We start from the raw sequence: 18,238 nt of genomic DNA, 5'->3' as shown, positions 1-18,238 counted from the left end.
TAACCGGCACTTTAATCACTCAATAGCTTCATTTTCTTTTGCTGCTCTGTTCACAGCCATCGTGGTACACTATTCACACACACCGCTCTCCCCCGGAAAATTTTCGTGGCCCCGCCGTGCCACAGCAAACCAGATTTGAGTGCGAGGACAATTTTCGTAACCCCGCCGAGTTACAGCCAGAAGCTTTAATTTTCGTGACCCCGCCGAGCCACAGCAAACCAGGTTTGAGTGTGAAGACAATTTTCGTAACCCTGCCGAGTTACAGCAAGATGCTTGTATCCACACTCGTCGTCCTGTGCAATTGCCCCTAGCAACCGGGCTGCCGTTGCCCCTAGCAACCGGGCTGCAGTTGTCCGCATTCTCCACCACATGTAAGGCAGCGCTAGTCATCATACTGGGGGACACTCGCTGCATCGGGTCAATTAAAGCACACCAGACACGTTTTCCAGTATTTCACAATCCAGCAGTTTATTACTCTTCATAACCGCTTATAACCGAGTCCAACTCAGTGGCTCGCCGACATATTACACATATAATGTCCAGGAGCCTTTCAAGCAGCAGACAGGCCCACTTGGCTCCAGTTACAGCCTTCAGCAAAGTCACTTATATCAATGTCCATATAACGCAGTGTTTTACCTTTGCCGGGTTTTAGCTGCTTCAGTCTTGTTCTGCCACAGCTGTGGCTTTACGGCTTCCCAGATGGGGTTCTCCAGCCCTCGTACCTTCAAAGGCTACTGGTATGTTTTCACACCTAACATCCAGCCTCTGCCTTCCAGGACTCTTGCCTTCCAAGCCTCTGGCCCTCCAAGGCTACTGGGATCGCTTACACCTAAGGATCCAGCCTCTGCCTTTCAGGCCTCACTAGGCCTCTCCAGGCTAACGGTGTCCCACACACGGGAACAGGCCTCACGCCTTTCACACCTGTCTCAAATCTACCAGGGTTTATATATCCTCTAGTGCACACACAGGAGCTGTGTTGATGTCACAGTCATGTGATCAGACCTTCTGTGTGCAGAGGACCTGTGCCATGTCAGTCATGTGACCAGTCACCTGGGGAAGGTACATGGTCGGCCAAAACACACCCTGGACCATTACAGTAATGCCGCAAGCCGCTGCATCACAATATGTACATTGTTAACAAATGAAGGCATTCGGCAGGAATGAAATGGTGACACGTAAACTACCGACGCGCAGAAAGGCGTGCAGCAAGTCTATCTCATAGTGGAGAGGACAGTCGGGGCGACAAGTCTGCGAGTCCACTCGACTCCAGGATCTTTCTCATCGCTGAGGTTCATTGAACTCTCAATTCTCATGAATCAAAGTATGTACGGGTCGGCCGTCCTTTAGAAGTTACAGCAATTTTTCTGGGTAAAGTAGCAAGTGAATCCACTTATAAGGTGTAACATACCTGGCGGCGTCCTTGCATAGTGGTCCATTTCCCACTGTGCAGGAGCGCGCACTTGATCTCCTGTCCGGAATGTCTCTCTGGCTTCCCTCCATGCTGTCTGTTTGTGTCTGTCTCTGCTGCTTAAGGGCGGCGCCCGATCACTTCCTGCTTTTTGTACCTGCTGTGGGTCACACCCCTTGTGCGTCCTCAGCCTATTGCTGTCTGACACTTGGTATATAGCTCAGCAGCTCCCTTCTATCCCTGCCTGAGCTTAGTGTTTTCCTTCAGTGTGTGCTTGCACTCTGAAGGTGCCAGGTCCCGTCTTTGTTTCCTTGTCTGCCTTTCCTGGAGGCTGTATTTCCAGGCCTGTCTGAACTGGGTCCTGTATGTCTCCTGCTTTTCGGTATTAGTTCCCGTGTCTGAACTGAGTCCTGTATGTCTCCTGCTTTGCGGTATCAGCTCCCGTGTCTGAACTGTGTCCTGTATGTCTCCTGCTTTGCGGTATTAGTTCCCGTGTCTGAACTAAGTCCTGTATGTCTCCTGCTTTGCGGTATTAGTTCCCGTGTCCGAACTGAGTCCTTTCTGTGTTCTCTTGTCTGTCCTGTCTGAACACGCTCCTTGCCTGTTCGTTCCGCCCTCTCTGGGGGCCGTATTCCCAGACCCGCTCCTGTATCCCTCTGCAGTGTCGGTCTCCTCCGTACACTCAGTTCCAGTCTGAACTCTCTCCTGTCCTTTACCTGTTTTGCCTCTATGTCCGTTCCCTTCCTTTTTCTGCAGAGTCTGAACTCGTACCTAACTCCTGCTTGTTGTCTCTGCAAGTACTGTGTGAGTATCTGGCTCTGTCTTTCCCTTCCTGTCTGTTCCGTGTGAACAGAGCCCTGTCCTCCCTGCTCAGCCTTGTCTGCACTCTAGCTGTGCTTGCCTGTAACCCTCTGCCTGTATTGTTCCTGAGTCCCGGTGTGTACTGGGTCCTATCCCGCCTGTGTTCCTACCTGCTAGTGCCTCCCTGTCTGCACTCTAGCTGTGCTTGCCTTTACCCCCCTGCCTGCATACCCGCCTGCCTGCATACCAGTCGTGCCTGCCTATACCCTCCAGTCTGTGTGCCAGCCTACCAGCCTGTTCCTGTATTTCCCTGTGTGGGTCAACAGCCGTGTCCGGGGTCTGTCCTGGAGTAGCACCTGGTCCCTCTGCTCGGTTCCTCCTTGGTGCACTGGCGTCGTATGCCGTCGTGCGACCCTGGTCGGATCGGGTGAATACTTAGTCACGCCCCTCCAGGCATTCACTCTCCGGCACGGTCCAGTGGAATCACTACCAATCACACGCACACGCCGCTTAGCCCGGGCGTGTGCATAACAGCATGCTCAGGCCATGGTTCCCGTTGAGCCCCACGGCCTTCGCCCTCTGAGAAGTTTTCCAGCGAATATATGCATTAAAATAAATAAATAATTTTTTTTTCTCTTAGCTGAGTTCCAGGCGAAATTACGCACCGTCCAGATGGATCTATCAGCTCTCGTTCCTGCGGATCCGCCACGTTACTATGGGGATCCAAGACAGTGTCGTGCATTTGTGGAGCAATGCATGCTACACTTTAAGGCCTACCCTCTATACTTTCCTTCCGATTGGGCTAAAGTGGCCTTTATGATGTCTTACCTGGCGGGTGATGCCTTGGAATGGATCAACCCCCTATATGAAACACAGGATCCGATCCTCCGGGACCTAATGGCCTTCCTGGTGGCCTTTCTAATGGTCTTCGATGATCCTAACCGGGAGGCTCCTGCTGAAGCTTCACCTCCCAATATCCCGGAGCAGCCCCGATGGGTAATGTGTGTGGGTAGCGCAATAGTCCTCCAGCCCAATGAGACTACTGCCCACCCAGAATCCTCACAGGGTGACTACGCTTTCCGGAATACTTCTCTCAACCTCAAGAGGCAGTCCAGACGTGCTAGACGTAGAGGCAAGCCGTCACGCCAGGGTCTGTCCTCCCTGAGACCTCCTGACCCCAACCTTGAAGTCCCTACTGAAGCTTCATCTCCCTGTATCCCGGAGAAACCCCAATGGGTAATGTGCGTGGGTAGTGCACCAGTTCTCCTGCCCGAAGAGACTTCTGCCCATCCAGACTTCACACAGGAGAACTTCCTGCACCCGGCATCAGATGCTTCTCTCTCTTTAACCGGTGTGCATGTCCAAGGATGCTCCAAAGCTGTGGTTACCTCTGAGTCTGTGCACCTCTACTACCTGGCGGAGGATCCCCTGTTGCCTCCTGAATCCTCCGGGATACCACTCGATGACAAATGGAGAGAGACTTCTCTACACCCGGTACTCAATACTTTGTCCGCTTCGTCCTGTGAGCCTGACAATGGGTACCCCAAAGTGGTAGTTACCTCCGAGTCTCTACACCCCTCCGACCAGGCGGAGGATCTCCAGTTGTCTCCTGAACCCTTCGGGGTGCTACCTGGTAACGAAAGGACAGAGACTCTCCTATACTCTGTACCTGATACCTCGCTCGCTTCGTCCAGTGAGTCCAACCTAGTGTACTCCGAAGCAGAAGTTACTCCCGAGTCTCTACACCCCTCCGACCAGGCGGAGGACCTCCAGTTGTGTTCAGAACCCTTCGGGGTGCCACCTGGTGGTGAATGGACAGAGACTTTCCTATACTCGGTACCCGATACCTCGCCTGCTTCCTCCAGTGAGTCCGACCTAGTGTACTCTGAAGCAGTTGTTTTCTCTGAGCCTCTGCACTCTTCTGACCCGGCGGAGGACCTCCAGTTGTTTCCTGAATCCTCCGGGGTACCACCAGATAACAAAGAGACAGTGACTTTTCCTCATTATGTACCTGATAACCCGTCTATTTTTTCTGTGAGCTTGACAAGATGTACCTCGAAGCAGAGATTACCCTCAAGTCTCTGTCCCCCTCCAACCCAGTGAACGACTGGTCCTCGAATTCCCTGCGGAAGATTCTGGCAGGTCTGAAGAAGAGGGGGCGTAAGGGGGGAGGTACTGTAACATACCTGGCGGCGTCCTTGCATAGTGGTCCATTTCCCACTGTGCAGGAGCGCGCACTTGATCTCCTGTCCGGAATGTCTCTCTGGCTTCCCTCCATGCTGTCTGTTTGTGTCTGTCTCTGCTGCTTAAGGGCGGCGCCCGATCACTTCCTGCTTTTTGTACCTGCTGTGGGTCACACCCCTTGTGCGTCCTCAGCCTATTGCTGTCTGACACTTGGTATATAGCTCAGCAGCTCCTTTCTATCCCTGCCTGAGCTTAGTGTTTTCCTTCAGTGTGTGCTTGCACTCTGAAGGTGCCAGGTCCCGTCTTTGTTTCCTTGTCTGCCTTTCCTGGAGGCTGTATTTCCAGGCCTGTCTGAACTGGGTCCTGTATGTCTCCTGCTTTTCGGTATTAGTTCCCGTGTCTGAACTGAGTCCTGTATTTCTCCTGCTTTGCGGTATTAGTTCCCGTGTCTGAACTAAGTCCTGTATGTCTCCTGCTTTTTGTATCAGTTCCCGTGTCTGAACTGAGTCCTGTATGTCTCCTGCTTTTTGTATCAGTTCCCGTGTCTGAACTGAGTCCTGTATGTCTCCTGCTTTGCGGTATCAGCTCCCGTGTCTGAACTGTGTCCTGTATGTCTCCTGCTTTGCGGTATTAGTTCCCGTGTCTGAACTAAGTCCTGTATGTCTCCTGCTTTGCGGTATTAGTTCCCGTGTCCGAACTGAGTCCTTTCTGTGTTCTCTTGTCTGTCCTGTCTGAACACGCTCCTTGCCTGTTCGTTCCGCCCTCTCTGGGGGCCGTATTCCCAGACCCGCTCCTGTATCCCTCTGCAGTGTCGGTCTCCTCCGTACACTCAGTTCCAGTCTGAACTCTCTCCTGTCCTTTACCTGTTTTGCCTCTATGTCCGTTCCCTTCCTTTTTCTGCAGAGTCTGAACTCGTACCTAACTCCTGCTTGTTGTCTCTGCAAGTACTGTGTGAGTATCTGGCTCTGTCTTTCCCTTCCTGTCTGTTCCGTGTGAACAGAGCCCTGTCCTCCCTGCTCAGCCTTGTCTGCACTCTAGCTGTGCTTGCCTGTAACCCTCTGCCTGTATTGTTCCTGAGTCCCGGTGTGTACTGGGTCCTATCCCGCCTGTGTTCCTACCTGCTAGTGCCTCCCTGTCTGCACTCTAGCTGTGCTTGCCTTTACCCCCCTGCCTGCATACCCGCCTGCCTGCATACCAGTCGTGCCTGCCTATACCCTCCAGTCTGTGTGCCAGCCTACCAGCCTGTTCCTGTATTTCCCTGTGTGGGTCAACAGCCGTGTCCGGGGTCTGTCCTGGAGTAGCACCTGGTCCCTCTGCTCGGTTCCTCCTTGGTGCACTGGCGTCGTATGCCGTCGTGCGACCCTGGTCGGATCGGGTGAATACTTAGTCACGCCCCTCCAGGCATTCACTCTCCGGCACGGTCCAGTGGAATCACTACCAATCACACGCACACGCCGCTTAGCCCGGGCGTGTGCATAACATAAGGATTCAGCTTGTCAGTTTTTAATCACGTGATGTCATAGACCTAATGGAAAAGAGAATAATTAGCATGGTAGAAAGGCAAAATGAGCAGTTGTAAGTACACAGTGCTATATAATAGGATGACTGCAATATATTAAGAGGATAAAAATTTTCATGGGAGGAGAAGTGCTTCTTAAAGAAACAAGAGGTTTTTACTTTGGCGATCTGGGTGGCACATATTGTTGTTTGCCATTGAGAGGCGCCTGCATCCAAACCGGTGCCTCTGCTTTTCCCAGCACCACTTCAGGGGGGTTTGGTGCCCAGAAGTTTTTTTACTTTTCCTTCAACCTTTGCATGGATCTTTTCTGAACCTCTCTGAGTTACTAACTGAAGCAGCCATGTTGTTCTGTACATAACCTATCCAGACATCCGTTATTTAATGAAGATGAATAATCAACCACAAATGAACTTTCTCAATACTTTCAGTTCTGTATATGTGCTGTTATTCCTCAAATAATTAGCAGTAAAGGTAATATGTCAGAATCTACTATCCACATAGCCTTGTTGGAAATGGAGCTACAAAAATAATATATTTTTATTTTTCACATCCGTTCTTACCAGTAGTGGTATTGTAAAACGTTGCATTTTTTTTTTTTCCCCATGGCAAGAACTCAGCGTTTGACCAAGCCCTCCGTATTTCTTTTCATCAGAGTGACCTTCACGACTGTAGATTGACTTACCTTGATATTTAAACTTCTTTCAGCGAGACTCAGATTTGCATCACTAGAAATCTAACACCCCAATCTAAACAAGCGGCACTTTGCTTATGATGTTGCCAGAAATCTCCAGTAATACCATGGGGGTTGTGAAACTTCTATATTTGGCACGCCATCTTCATATCCACTGACTTTACTGTGAACATTGTCTATCTCTCCCTTGCAGTGGCCCACAGATTCTCCCAGTGTTCCTTCAAAGGAAGTCTCAGTTGGTTCACGTTTTGTGGGGCTCATGGCCGTCCTTACTGCATGTTTCTCCAGTGGCTTTGCTGGTGTCTACTTTGAGAAAATTCTTAAAGAAACCAAGCAGTCTGTGTGGATTAGAAATATACAGCTCGGTAAGTATACAGTATTTAAGAAATGTACATGGTGCAGAACCACTATCGAACACTGTACCATGTAATCATCTTAGTAGGGTTGTGCATACTCAGCCCGGCACTACAGCTCAATCAATTTACATGCAGGGGCTGAAACCCATAATTTTTTGGGTATCGCTGTTTTCAATACAAAAATTTGCATTTAATGGTTTTGTCTATAGGATTTGTGGTATTCCTAGGAATTGTGTTTAGTATTACTGCTGTTCCTCTCATCCTTTTAGTCTTGAAGATGCCATTTAGTGTATAACCAAATGAAAGCTGATAATATAACTAATTACATCAGGGTATAGTAATCTGGAGTAGTGACTATTTGCTCTTTGAGAAACTGTGACGTTCTTGGACTTGGCTAAGTTTCCTTGACTTCCTTTCAGGTTTCTTCGGTGGTATATTTGGCATGATGGGAGTTCTTGTTTATGATGGCGACCGTGTCTCGAAAGAGGGATTTTTCCAAGGATACAATAATCTGACCTGGACAGTTGTGGCTCTTCAGGTAATTTGAAAATGTCACCTTCTCCTACATGGGCCCTCATTGAGATGGTAGATTTAATAGCAAAAGGCCTACTTTCATTAAGAAAGAGGCTTTTTATAGGCAGAAGCGACATCATGATGAAGTGGCTGAACATGTGAATAAAGTGCATTTTTCCATATATTTTTTTTTTTGTCTATACGCTAATTCCCACTTAGCCCAAGTGGCACTAGCATAGATTTTTCTATGGATGTGTATACTGTACTTTTCCCCCTGTACTACATTGACCAATCACAAACAGGATGTGTCATGCAGGGTAAAAAAAAAAATTAACATGCCCCTCCCCTAGAGAACATCAGAATCTGCTTTCTCTGTGTGACCTAGTAAGACTCGCGTCTAACTGCCGACTATTCCTGTACAGGTGGAGGAGAAAAGAGCTTTGTGTCATAAACACCACTCTGCATCTAGCCAAGGGATTGGGGAATAATGCCTCTGTGCCTGGAATTGATGCACAGCTGTGTATATGAAACTCTGCTCACACACTACACCTCTCCTCTGATAGTGCCGTGTGATGAGAGGTGTAGTGTACGATCAGTGCTCGTCACACGCACAGCTCTGAATTAGTTCCAGGAACAGTGGCATTATTCACCAATATCTGGGATAAACTTAAAATGGGGTTTGTAATAGCACAGCTCTGCTCTCCTCTACCTGCACTCTACCTTGCTGGCAGTTAGACATGAGTCCTATCGTACACAGCGGAAGCTGACCTTCTCTAAAGGCGTGTGGTGTGGATTTTTTTTTTCGTCCCCTGCAGGACGCCACCTGCTTATGATTGGTCAACATCTTGCAGGAGAAAAAGTAACCGCCCCAGTGAAGAACCTCTGTTAACGCCCTTTTAATATTAATAGAAATTGGCATATAAAGTTTATAAGCCAATATCTTCGCAATGTAGATAATAGATTAAAAAAAGAAATATTCAGTTCTTAAGCCACTTCTTGAAGAGGCAATCAGTTAAACATGTAAAATGTGGTATAAGGTCCTCTTATAAAGAGAAGTACCTTTTTAATTTTTTTCCCACATCACAATCTGTAATAAAAAAATGTTAAAAATAGAAGTCGTGCTATTTTCACACAGACCATTGGGGCAGTTTTTATGCTCTAACTTCGTTTCTGGCAACAACACATGTACATAGGGTCCATATCTGACCACTGTCGCTATCTTTTGTACTGAAGCATCTAATAAGCTTGTGCAAACTTATTGTGAAGGGTGGGGGAGCAGTGACATCGCCTACTATGATTGGTGGATCCTGTGTCATCCGCTATGTATGGAGGTGGTGCCTGTCATTGTAATCCTGCCTCTGATAATGAAGAAATTGCTAAAAACTCTTCCTGAAGGAACAAGAAGAGTCTTTGCCAAGAATTAAAAATAAAATACACATAAACAGGTTTTTTTTCTCCAATCACCTGCGCGACTGCACCACAGGAGGTTGCCTACCCATCTTAATTAGGGACAGGAAACACAAGAGGTTAAATAGCACCTCCCCACCTTCTATCCTCAGTGTTTTTCCTGTCTCTAAAGGATGAAGAGGTTATCTGGGATGTGCTGTGGCCAACGAACAGTCTCCCTGCAAAGCACCAGGAAGCCAGGCTGCAGAGGTCGATTGTTCTTCCTTCCTCCTCTGACAGCTCCTGTTCCATGCCGAGCGGGACCTCTCCACTCTCCTGTGCTTGATGCTAAAGCTGAGTGGGGTCGGAGGCTGGGGGCCTCCCGTAGATCCCCAGCTGCCGTTTCCTCCGGTCCTCCATAGCAGCCCGGAAACCGGGGTTTTTGCATGCAACAAGGAGGAATCTTTCACCCAATTGGTGGAAGGGGCACTGGATCTCATTCTCTACCTATAAAAAGACCCTAATAGGAAGACACCTTAAAGTAGGACTAACATCCTTTGACTTTGGAAGGTGTGAGCTGCATCTGCAGAGACGAGTGTGAACCCAGGCCCAGGAGACAAGAATCCTGCACCAAGAGTGAGGGAGAAAACTACAGTCCGCAAATGTGCCATCTGTAGTAAAAAGCTCGCTTCTGCCTATAAAAAGCCTCTATGCCAGAAATGTACAGAGAAGATTGTAAAAGAGGAATAACCTTCCCTTATGGAAGAAGTAAGGGGAATGGTTCGGCAGGAGATGCACTCCTCCTTAGCCTCCTCCTCACAATCCTTCTCTCAATCTAGTTCTCTGGGTCCATCGCCAGCAAAAAGAGGAAGTACAACCCCAGGGATACTTCTGACTCAGAAGAAACCTTTTCCATTGCAGACAAATGGTTAGTGGAAGGCGAATTAAGCAAAAATCAGGATGTAGAGGAAGTTAAAAGTATTACTTTTCCTCTGAGAATATGTAAGAATTGTTGTTGGCTGTGAAAGATACTATGGAGGTGGAGGAAGAAAAGAAAACTCTGAACAGTTCAAGAAGAAATGTTCGGAGGATTAAAATAAAAATAAAAAATTGGTATTTCCCATTCGCGATAATATTCAGAGCTTAATATTTGACGAATGGGAGCTTCCTGAAGAAAGGTTAAGTATTTCAGGAGAGATTAAGGATAGGTTTTCCCTGGATAATGATATAACAAATTGCTGGTCTGAGATTCCAAAAGTAGATGTCCAGGTGGCAAGAGTGGTGAAGAAAACGAAACTTCCGTTTGAGGATTCTAGTCAACTGAAATATCCGAGGGACCGGAAAATGGACAGTTTGTTAAGGAAAGCTTGGGAAACACTGAAGACTAACATTGCTTCAACATGTGTTCCAAGGTCCATATTCCGCTGCTTACAGCAGCTGGAAGAGCATCTCTGGAAGGGTACTCCTAGGGAAGATCTACTTACATCTGTCTTTACTTCAAAATGCCAGAGGCTTTCTAGCAGATGCGTGAGTACAGTCAGTCAGGATTGCAGCAAGATCTTCGGCCCTGTCTAACTCAGTGAGAAGAGCGCTCTGGTTGAAGATGTGGAGCAGGGGTAATTATTATTTATTATAGCGCCATTTATTCCATGGCGCTTTACATGTGAAAAAGGGGGTGTACATGGCAAAAACAACTACAGAAATCTTGAACAAAAATGCAACAGCAAACTGGTACAGAAGGAGAGAGGACCTTGCTCGCGAGGGCTCACAGTCTGTCTACAAGGGATGGGTGAGGATACAGTAGGTGAGGGTATAGCTAGTCATGCAGTGGTGTGGTGGAGTGAAGGTTGCTGCAGGTTGTATGCTTGTCGGAAGAGGTGGGTCTTCAGCTTCCTTTTGAAGGTTTCCACGGTAGGCGAGAGTCTGATATGTTGGGGTAGAGAAAACCTGAAGAACTGAACTGGAATGTAAATTGGTGTTCATGCAGCATGTTCACATAATAATAATAATAATAATATTTATTTATATACCACCATTGATTCCATGCTGCTGTACATGAGAATGGGTTACATGCAAAATAAAGATATCACTTGCAGTAACAAATAAACAATGACGGACTGGTACAGAGGGAGGAGGACCCGGCCTTTGCGGGCTTACATTCTTCAGGGTGGTGGGGAAGGAGAGAGTAGGTGGGGGGTTGCAGCAGCTCCGGTGTTGGTGAGGCACAGGTCCGGTGTTGGTAAGGCAGCAGCTCCAGTGGTGTTGAGGAGGCAGCTGGGTCATGGCAGGCTGTAGGCTTTCTGGAAGAGATGGGTTTACAGGTTCTGTCCGAGTGTGGTGGATAGTCGGACGTGTTGGGGTACAGAATTCCAGAGGATGGGGGATATTCGGGAGAAGTCTTGGTGGTGATTGGGTGAGGAACGAATAAGTGTGGAGGAGAGAAGGAGGTCTTGGGAGGACCGGAGATTACGTGAGGGATAATATCGGGAGATTAGTTCATAGATTTACAGAGGAGAAAGGTTATGGATGACTTTGTAGGTCAGTGTTAGTAGTTTGAATTGGATATGCTGGGGAAATGGGAGCCAGTGAAGGGATTTGCAGAGGAGAAAAGCGGAGGAGTAACGAGGATGGAGATGAGCTAGTCGGGCAGCAGAGTTGAGAACGGATTGGAGAGGTGCGAGAGTGTTAGCAGGTAGGCCACAGAGGAGGATGTTGCAGTAGTCCAGGCGGGAGATGATGAGGGCATTCACAAGCATTTTAGTAGATTAAGGGTTGAGGAAGGGACGGATTCTAGAAATAGTTTTGAGCTGGAGGCGACAAGAGGTGAAAAGAGCTTGGATGTGTGGTTTGAAGGACAGGGCAGAATCAAGATTTACTCCTAGGCAGCGGATGTCTGGTACAGGGGAAAGCATGATGTCGTTCATTGTGATAGATCAGGAAGGGAAGATACTTTAGATGGAGGAAAGATAAGTTCAGTTTTGTCCACATTGAGCTTGAGTAAGCGAGAGGAGAAGGAGGATATGGCTGATAGACACTCTGGGACTCTGGAAAGCAGAGAGGTGACGTCTGGGCCAGAGAGGTAGATCTGAATGTCATCAGCGAATAGGTGATACTGGAAGCCATGCGAATTTGAGTTGTCCCAGGCCAAGGGACACATGGCCATTAAACAGAAAAAAAAAAAGCCAGAAGCACAATACACAAATACCCTGCAATAAATAAACTGCAATAGTGCATGAAAATAATAAAGGGTACTTAACATAATTTTGATCAAAATAATGCAAAAGCCATCCCTCCTCGTCACGACGACCTTTATGGGACAGTCCAACTCCAATATTTAAAACCTTACCGTTTGTCAAGTGACATGCATGTGGATAAGGGCTGACAGACTGGACCCAACTAGTGGACACAGAAACCTTGGAAGCCAAGATGAATAAACTTTCCAGGTAAGGGAAAGGGCGGCCACACCCTTATATGCACTTGTGCACATTAGACTGAAAAAACCCGAAGAACTGAACTGGAATGTAAATTGGGGTAGAGAGTTCGAGTAGGGGAGAAGCACGGGAGAAATCTTGTATGCGATTGTGGGAAGAGGAAATAAGGGGGGGGGTAGAGAAGGAGATCTTGTGAGGATCGGAGGTTGCGTGCAGGTAAGTACCGGGAGACTAGGTCACAGATGTATGGAGGAGACAGGTTGTGGATGGCTTTGTATGCAATGGTTAGGGTTTTGAACTGGAGTCTCTGGGCAATGGGGAGCCAGTGAAGGGATTGACAGAGAGGAGAGGCCGGGGGATAGCAGGGGGGACAGGTGGATTAGTCGGGCTGCAGAGTTTAGGATAGATTGGAGGGGTGCGAGAGTGTTAGAGGGGAGGCCACAGAGCAGGAGGTTGCAGTAGTCGAGGCGGGAGATGATGAGGGCGTACACTAGTGTTTTTGCAGATTCGTGGTTCAAGAATCGGCGGATCCGGGAGATGTTTTTGAGTTAGAGTCGGCAGGAAGTGGAAAGGGCTTGGATATGTGGTTTGAAGGAAAGGTTAGAGTCTAGGGTTACCCTGAGGCAGCGAGGTTATGGGACTGGGGAAAGTGGACAGCTATTGATTTTGATGGATAGGTCAGATGGGGGAAGTGGGGGGGCTGAGTGAGATGGGGGAAAGATGATGAGTTCAGTTTTATCCATGTTAAGTTTTAGAAATCTGGCAGAGAAGAAGGATAAGGTAGCAGACAGACATTATGGGATTCTAGTTAGTAAGCAGGTGATATCAGGTCCAGAGAGGTAAATCTGTGTGTTGTCAGCATAGAGATTATACTAAAAGCTGTGGAACTCTATGAGCTGTCCCAGCCCGAGGGTGTAGATTGAGAAGAGCAGAGGTCCTAGGACTGAACCTTGGGGACACCGACAGATAAGAGGCGAGACGAGGTGGTGTGTGAGTGAGAAACACTGAAGGCCCTGTCTGTTAAGTATGAGGACATCCAAGATAGGGCCAAGTCTTTGATGCCAAGAGATAAGAGAATCTGTAATAAGAGGAAATGGTTCACTGTGTCAAAGGCAGATGACAGGTCCAAGAGGAGAAGGACAGAATAGTGTTACTTGGATTTGTTAGTTAGGAAGTCATTGGTGACTTTAGTCAGGGCAGTTTCAGTGGAATGGTGCGGTCGGAAGCCAGATTGTAAGCGGTCAAAGAGGTAGCAGGAGGAGAGATGGGAGGATCGTTCAAAATGGACATGTTGCTCCAGTAGTTTCGAGGCATAGGGGAGAAGTGATATGGGGCGATAGCTAGTCAGAGAGGATGGCTCAAGAGACGTTTTTTTGAGGATGGGTGTGATCGAGGCATGAGGGGAAGACACCAGTTGTTAGTGACAGGTTGAAGAGGTGACTTAGAGTTGGGATGAAGACTGTAGTAAGGTAAGGGATGAGGTTGGACGGGATAGGGTCAGTTCACAGGTGGGGAGGGGTTACTTGGCGAGTAAAGAGGAAAGTTGATCTTCCGTAATGGCGGAGAAGCTGGTTTTGAAGGAGGAGGATTGAGTAGATATGAGAAGAGGCTGTGGGGACTTTAGGCAAAAGCTTTGTCTGATGGTATCAATGTTCTGCTTGAAGAATAAGGCAAAGTCCTCGGCTGAGATGAGATGAGAGGAGAGGGAGGAGGCGCTGGGGGACGGAGGAGAGAATTGAAAGTGTTGAATAGCTGTTTAGGGTTGTGTGACAGGGAGGATATGAGAGATGAGAAGTAGGTTTGTTTTGCTGTGGTGAGTGTGGACTTGAAAGTAGTGAGGGACTGTTTGAATGTGATGAAGTGCTCGTTGGAGTGGGACTTTTTCCATCTCCGCTCAGCAACCCTAGAGGCCCGTCTCCGTTCTTTAGTCAGGCTGGTGTGCCAGGGTTGCCTGTTGATTGTGCGAGCTTTGGTATGTGTGAGGGGGGGTGACCGAATTGAGGACTGCAACTGTTGTGGTGATATATAAAGTGGCAGCAACATCTGTATCATGTAAGGAGCTTATGTCTGTAAGAGGGAGAAGGAATTCAGAGAGTGAGTGTAGGTCAAGGTGTTTGAGATTTCTGCGAGGGTATGCAAGTTTGTGAAGTGGGGATTGTGCACCTGGGGAGGAGAGGGAGAGAATGTGAGTATGTTGTGGTCAGATAGAGGGAGAGGTGAGTTGGAGAGATTAGATAGGGAACAGAGGCGGGTGAACATGAGATCCAGTGTGTGGCCATCTTTGTGAGTGGCAGCGGAAGTCCATTGAGTAAGGCTGAAGGAGGAAGTGAGGGATAGAAGCATAGAGACAGATGAGTGGGAAGTGTCAATGGGGATGTTGAAGTCGCCCATGATGGTGGGGATGTGGTGGGGAGGGCCAGGATTTGGCCAGCAGTGAGGCGAAGAAGAGAAAGTGTTAGTAGGTTGGAGCAGGCGAGAGCATGAGGTGGCTGTGTTTGGAGACACAGGATTGAATATTAAAGAACAATTCTGAGGAGGAGGTGAGATGGAGGTAGAGATGAATAGTTCATTACGAGGTGTAGGTATTAGGGGGGGTTAGTAGAAAGTGAAGGACTATAGGGGAAAGAGTAAAAAGATATAGAAACATTGCTTAGTGTGAATGTGTACTATAATTTCGGTGCGTAGTTAGAGGGTATAGTGTGTGGTTACCTGACTCTTGCAATGACTAACTTCCAAATGAAATAACTGCCCACACTTGGCGCCGATGACACTTAGTGCAAAAAGACACGTTCATGCACCCTACACCACTTAATGTTTCAAAGTACAAACTTTGCTCCATGCCCTTTAAAGGGGAATATGTATTCAGATCTGCTTCGGATGATCTGTTAGAAAAGGCATCGGATAAGAAGTCGTTGCTGCCTGAACTTAAGCATTTTAAGAAAAGGTCCTTTCGTCCATCACAGTAACAAACCCTACAGTACAAAGGGAAAGGTAAATCTGGTCACTGGAGTTATCCCAAGGGAGGAAGACGAAAGCATATTTTCCAGAAAAAGCTTCAAGAGAGGCAATGACTCCAAGCACATAAGAGGCAGCATTGCAAAATTTCTCCCACAGTGGCAAGAGATATCTTCGGACTGGAAAATTCTAGAATCAGTTGGAGTGTGAGCAAAAATCAAATTTTCGTCTTACCCACCACTGAGACTAGAGATAAAGGCTTTGTCATCTCCAAAACTGCAGGACATCCTAATATATGGTCTTCAAGATCTACAGGACTCAGGAGTGATATCACCAGTACCATACATGGAACGGGGCAGAGGACAGTACTCTCGTTTATTCCGCATAAAAAAAAAAACATCAGGAGCCTACAGAATAATTCTCAGTCTAAAACTTCTAAATCATTATGTCCGGTACAAAAGATTTAAAATCCACGATTCCTCTAACTGGCAAGAATTTCGTCATGGCAACTATAGACCTTCAGGAGGCGTACTATCACGTGCCCATTCATCCTCCTACGGGAAATTTCTCAGGTTTGCGGTAAATCAAAGGCAAAGATTCACCATTATCAGTTCAATGTCCTCCCACTTTCGTATTTCATCAGCGCCTTGACTTTTCACAAAGCTCATGGCAAAAGTGGTAGCATTCATAAGAAAACAAAGACATCTGTAGCATCTCCTACTTAGACGATTTCTTAATAATGGCTCCCTCCATTTCACTGCTGGAAAAGCACCTGCAGTCGACCCTCCAGATTCTGGAATCCTTAGGATGGCTAGTGAATCGAGAAAAATCAGAGCTAAATCCTTCCACCAGAAAGAATTTTATGGGAATTCGTCTGGATTCCCAACAGACCTCATTTTTACCAAAACAAAAACAAATGCAGTTAAGATCAAAGGTCTATGCTCTGAAGAACCAAAATATGGTCTCCATAAAATTTGCTATGTCAGTCCTGGGGTCCATGACATCCTGCATTCAAGCCGTTCCATGGGCTCAGGCCCATACAAGATCACCAAGTCCTCTCACCAACAGAATCCACCTGCCGTATCATGTAAAAACATCACTGAATTGGTGGCTACATCTGGAAAAATTAGCGAGGGGAACATCATGGATTCAGTACCTTCTGATACAAGTAAGGGCAAGAGAGGTTGGGGAGTGGTAATCTCCCAGGTGGCCTTTCAAGGAACCTGGCCACAGAAGATTGCCAGTCAAACTTCAGAGAACTAAAGGCGGTGGAGGAGAACCTCAAGGCAGCAAAATCTTTACTTCGGGGAACCCATGTCAAGTTGTAGTCAGACAACATGACTACAGTGGCCCACCTGAGACATCAGGGAAGTACGAGATACAAGAATCTGCAGGAAATCTCAGCAAGAATCTTCACCTGGGCAGAACATTACCTCCTGTCCTTGTCAGGTCTCCGCTTAAGAGGCTTTGACAACTTCCAGGCAGATTTTCTGAGCAGAAGGGATCTACATCCCAGAGAATGGAGTCTGAATACGGAAATATTCTACATGATTGTGCAGAAATGTGGTTATCCAGAGGTGGATCTATTTGCAAACAATCAGAATGCAAAAGTAAAAGCATTCTTTTCCCTGGGTCCCAAGGACTCTTCAGTGGGGTTAGATGCATTCGCCCACCCTTGGAAGATCAGACTCTCTTATGCATTTCCCCCTATTCCTTTAATGCCAAAAACACTGCAAAAGATCATAGTAGAAGGTGTCAAGACCCTTCTCATAGCACCTCTATGGCCAAAAAGAGGATGGTTTGGAACCCTATACAGCCTGAAGATAGAAGGTCCACTGCTTCTCCCTCCCGTCCACGACATTTTACATCAGGGTCCTATCTACCATCCGTCCCTTCCCAGAACTTATGTCTAGCTACCTGGCTTCTGAAGCCTCCATTTTAAGTGCCAGAGGTCTCTCAGTGGAAGTAATCTATACCCTCCAGAAAAGCAGAAAACTGGTTACAAATTCTATTTATGCTAAGATCTGGAAGACCTTCAGGTTATGGTATGGATTCCATCCACTAGACCCTTTCATCCTAGAAATTACTAAAATACTGGATTTCTTGCAAGAAGGTTTGATAAAAGGATTAAGACCAAGTACCCTCAAGGTCCAGGTGTCGGCCTTAAGCTCCTACTTTGATAGAAAGCTGGCAGAACACAGGTGGATAAAGAGATTTGACAGCCACTGCTCGAATAAATCCTTCTTGGGATCTGAATATTTTACTTAAGGGTCTCACTATACAGCCCTTTAAACTAATGTCTGAAATACATATAAACAGTCATGGAAAGCAACATTCCTAGTGGCCATAACAATGGCTAGAAGAGTGAGTGAGATGTAAGCACTTTCTATTAGAGAACCCTATCTAAAGATTTTAGAAGATAGGATAGTTCTACAACTGGAGCCTTCATTTCTACCTAAAGTCACAACTGACTTTCATGTGTCTTAACCCATAATCCTCCCTTCTTTTTGTCAGAATCCGTCAAATGGCAGAGAATAAGAATTCCATACTCTGGATGTCAGGAGGATTATTTTCTATTGCTTACAGCAAACTGAAACCTGGAGGAAGGATCAAAATCTCTTTGGGGGGCGCAACAAAGGGAAGAAGATCTCAAAAAGCATGCTATCAAATTGGATCAAGAAAACTATCTGTAAAGCATACAAGAGCCAGGAGTTGTCCCCTTCAGAATTCCTAAAAGGTCATTCCACCAGAGCGATGTTTTTTTTCCTCGGCAGAGAGGGCTAGTGTATCCATCAAGCAGATCTGCAGAGTGGCTACCTGTCCATACCTTTGCAAGACATAATAGGCTAGATTAAATGTCAAATGGGGATTAAGACTTTTGGAAGGAAAGTCTTTCAAGATATTGTCCCTCCCTAAACCTTATCCTTTGGTATACTACTCCTGTGGTGCTGTCGTGGAGGGGATTGGAGAAAATGGAATTAGACTTACCGGTAA

The 18,238-nt window shown here is 47.1% G+C and overlaps 1 protein-coding gene across 7 annotated transcripts in view; it reads left to right on the top strand.

Moving 5' to 3' along the window:
* SLC35A3 (solute carrier family 35 member A3) overlaps window positions 1–18,238 on the top strand; it is a 120,623-nt gene that overhangs the window by 96,301 nt on the left and 6,084 nt on the right. For all 7 annotated transcript variants that reach the window (XM_073643059.1, XM_073643060.1, XM_073643061.1 and 4 more), the window contains 2 exons: window positions 6,797–6,968; window positions 7,379–7,497. In XM_073643059.1, coding sequence (XP_073499160.1) covers window positions 6,797–6,968; window positions 7,379–7,497 — 291 coding nt within the window. The remainder of the gene's footprint in view (window positions 1–6,796; window positions 6,969–7,378; window positions 7,498–18,238) is intronic.

The sequence above is a fragment of the Phyllobates terribilis genome, unplaced genomic scaffold (genome assembly GCF_046119375.1).
Source record: "Phyllobates terribilis strain yellow unplaced genomic scaffold, ASM4611937v1 Scaffold_8__6_contigs__length_399053987, whole genome shotgun sequence".
Lineage (NCBI taxonomy): Eukaryota > Metazoa > Chordata > Amphibia > Anura > Dendrobatidae > Phyllobates > Phyllobates terribilis.
Note: the sequence above shows the minus strand (reverse complement) of the source record. Positions and strands in the feature narration are given on the sequence as shown.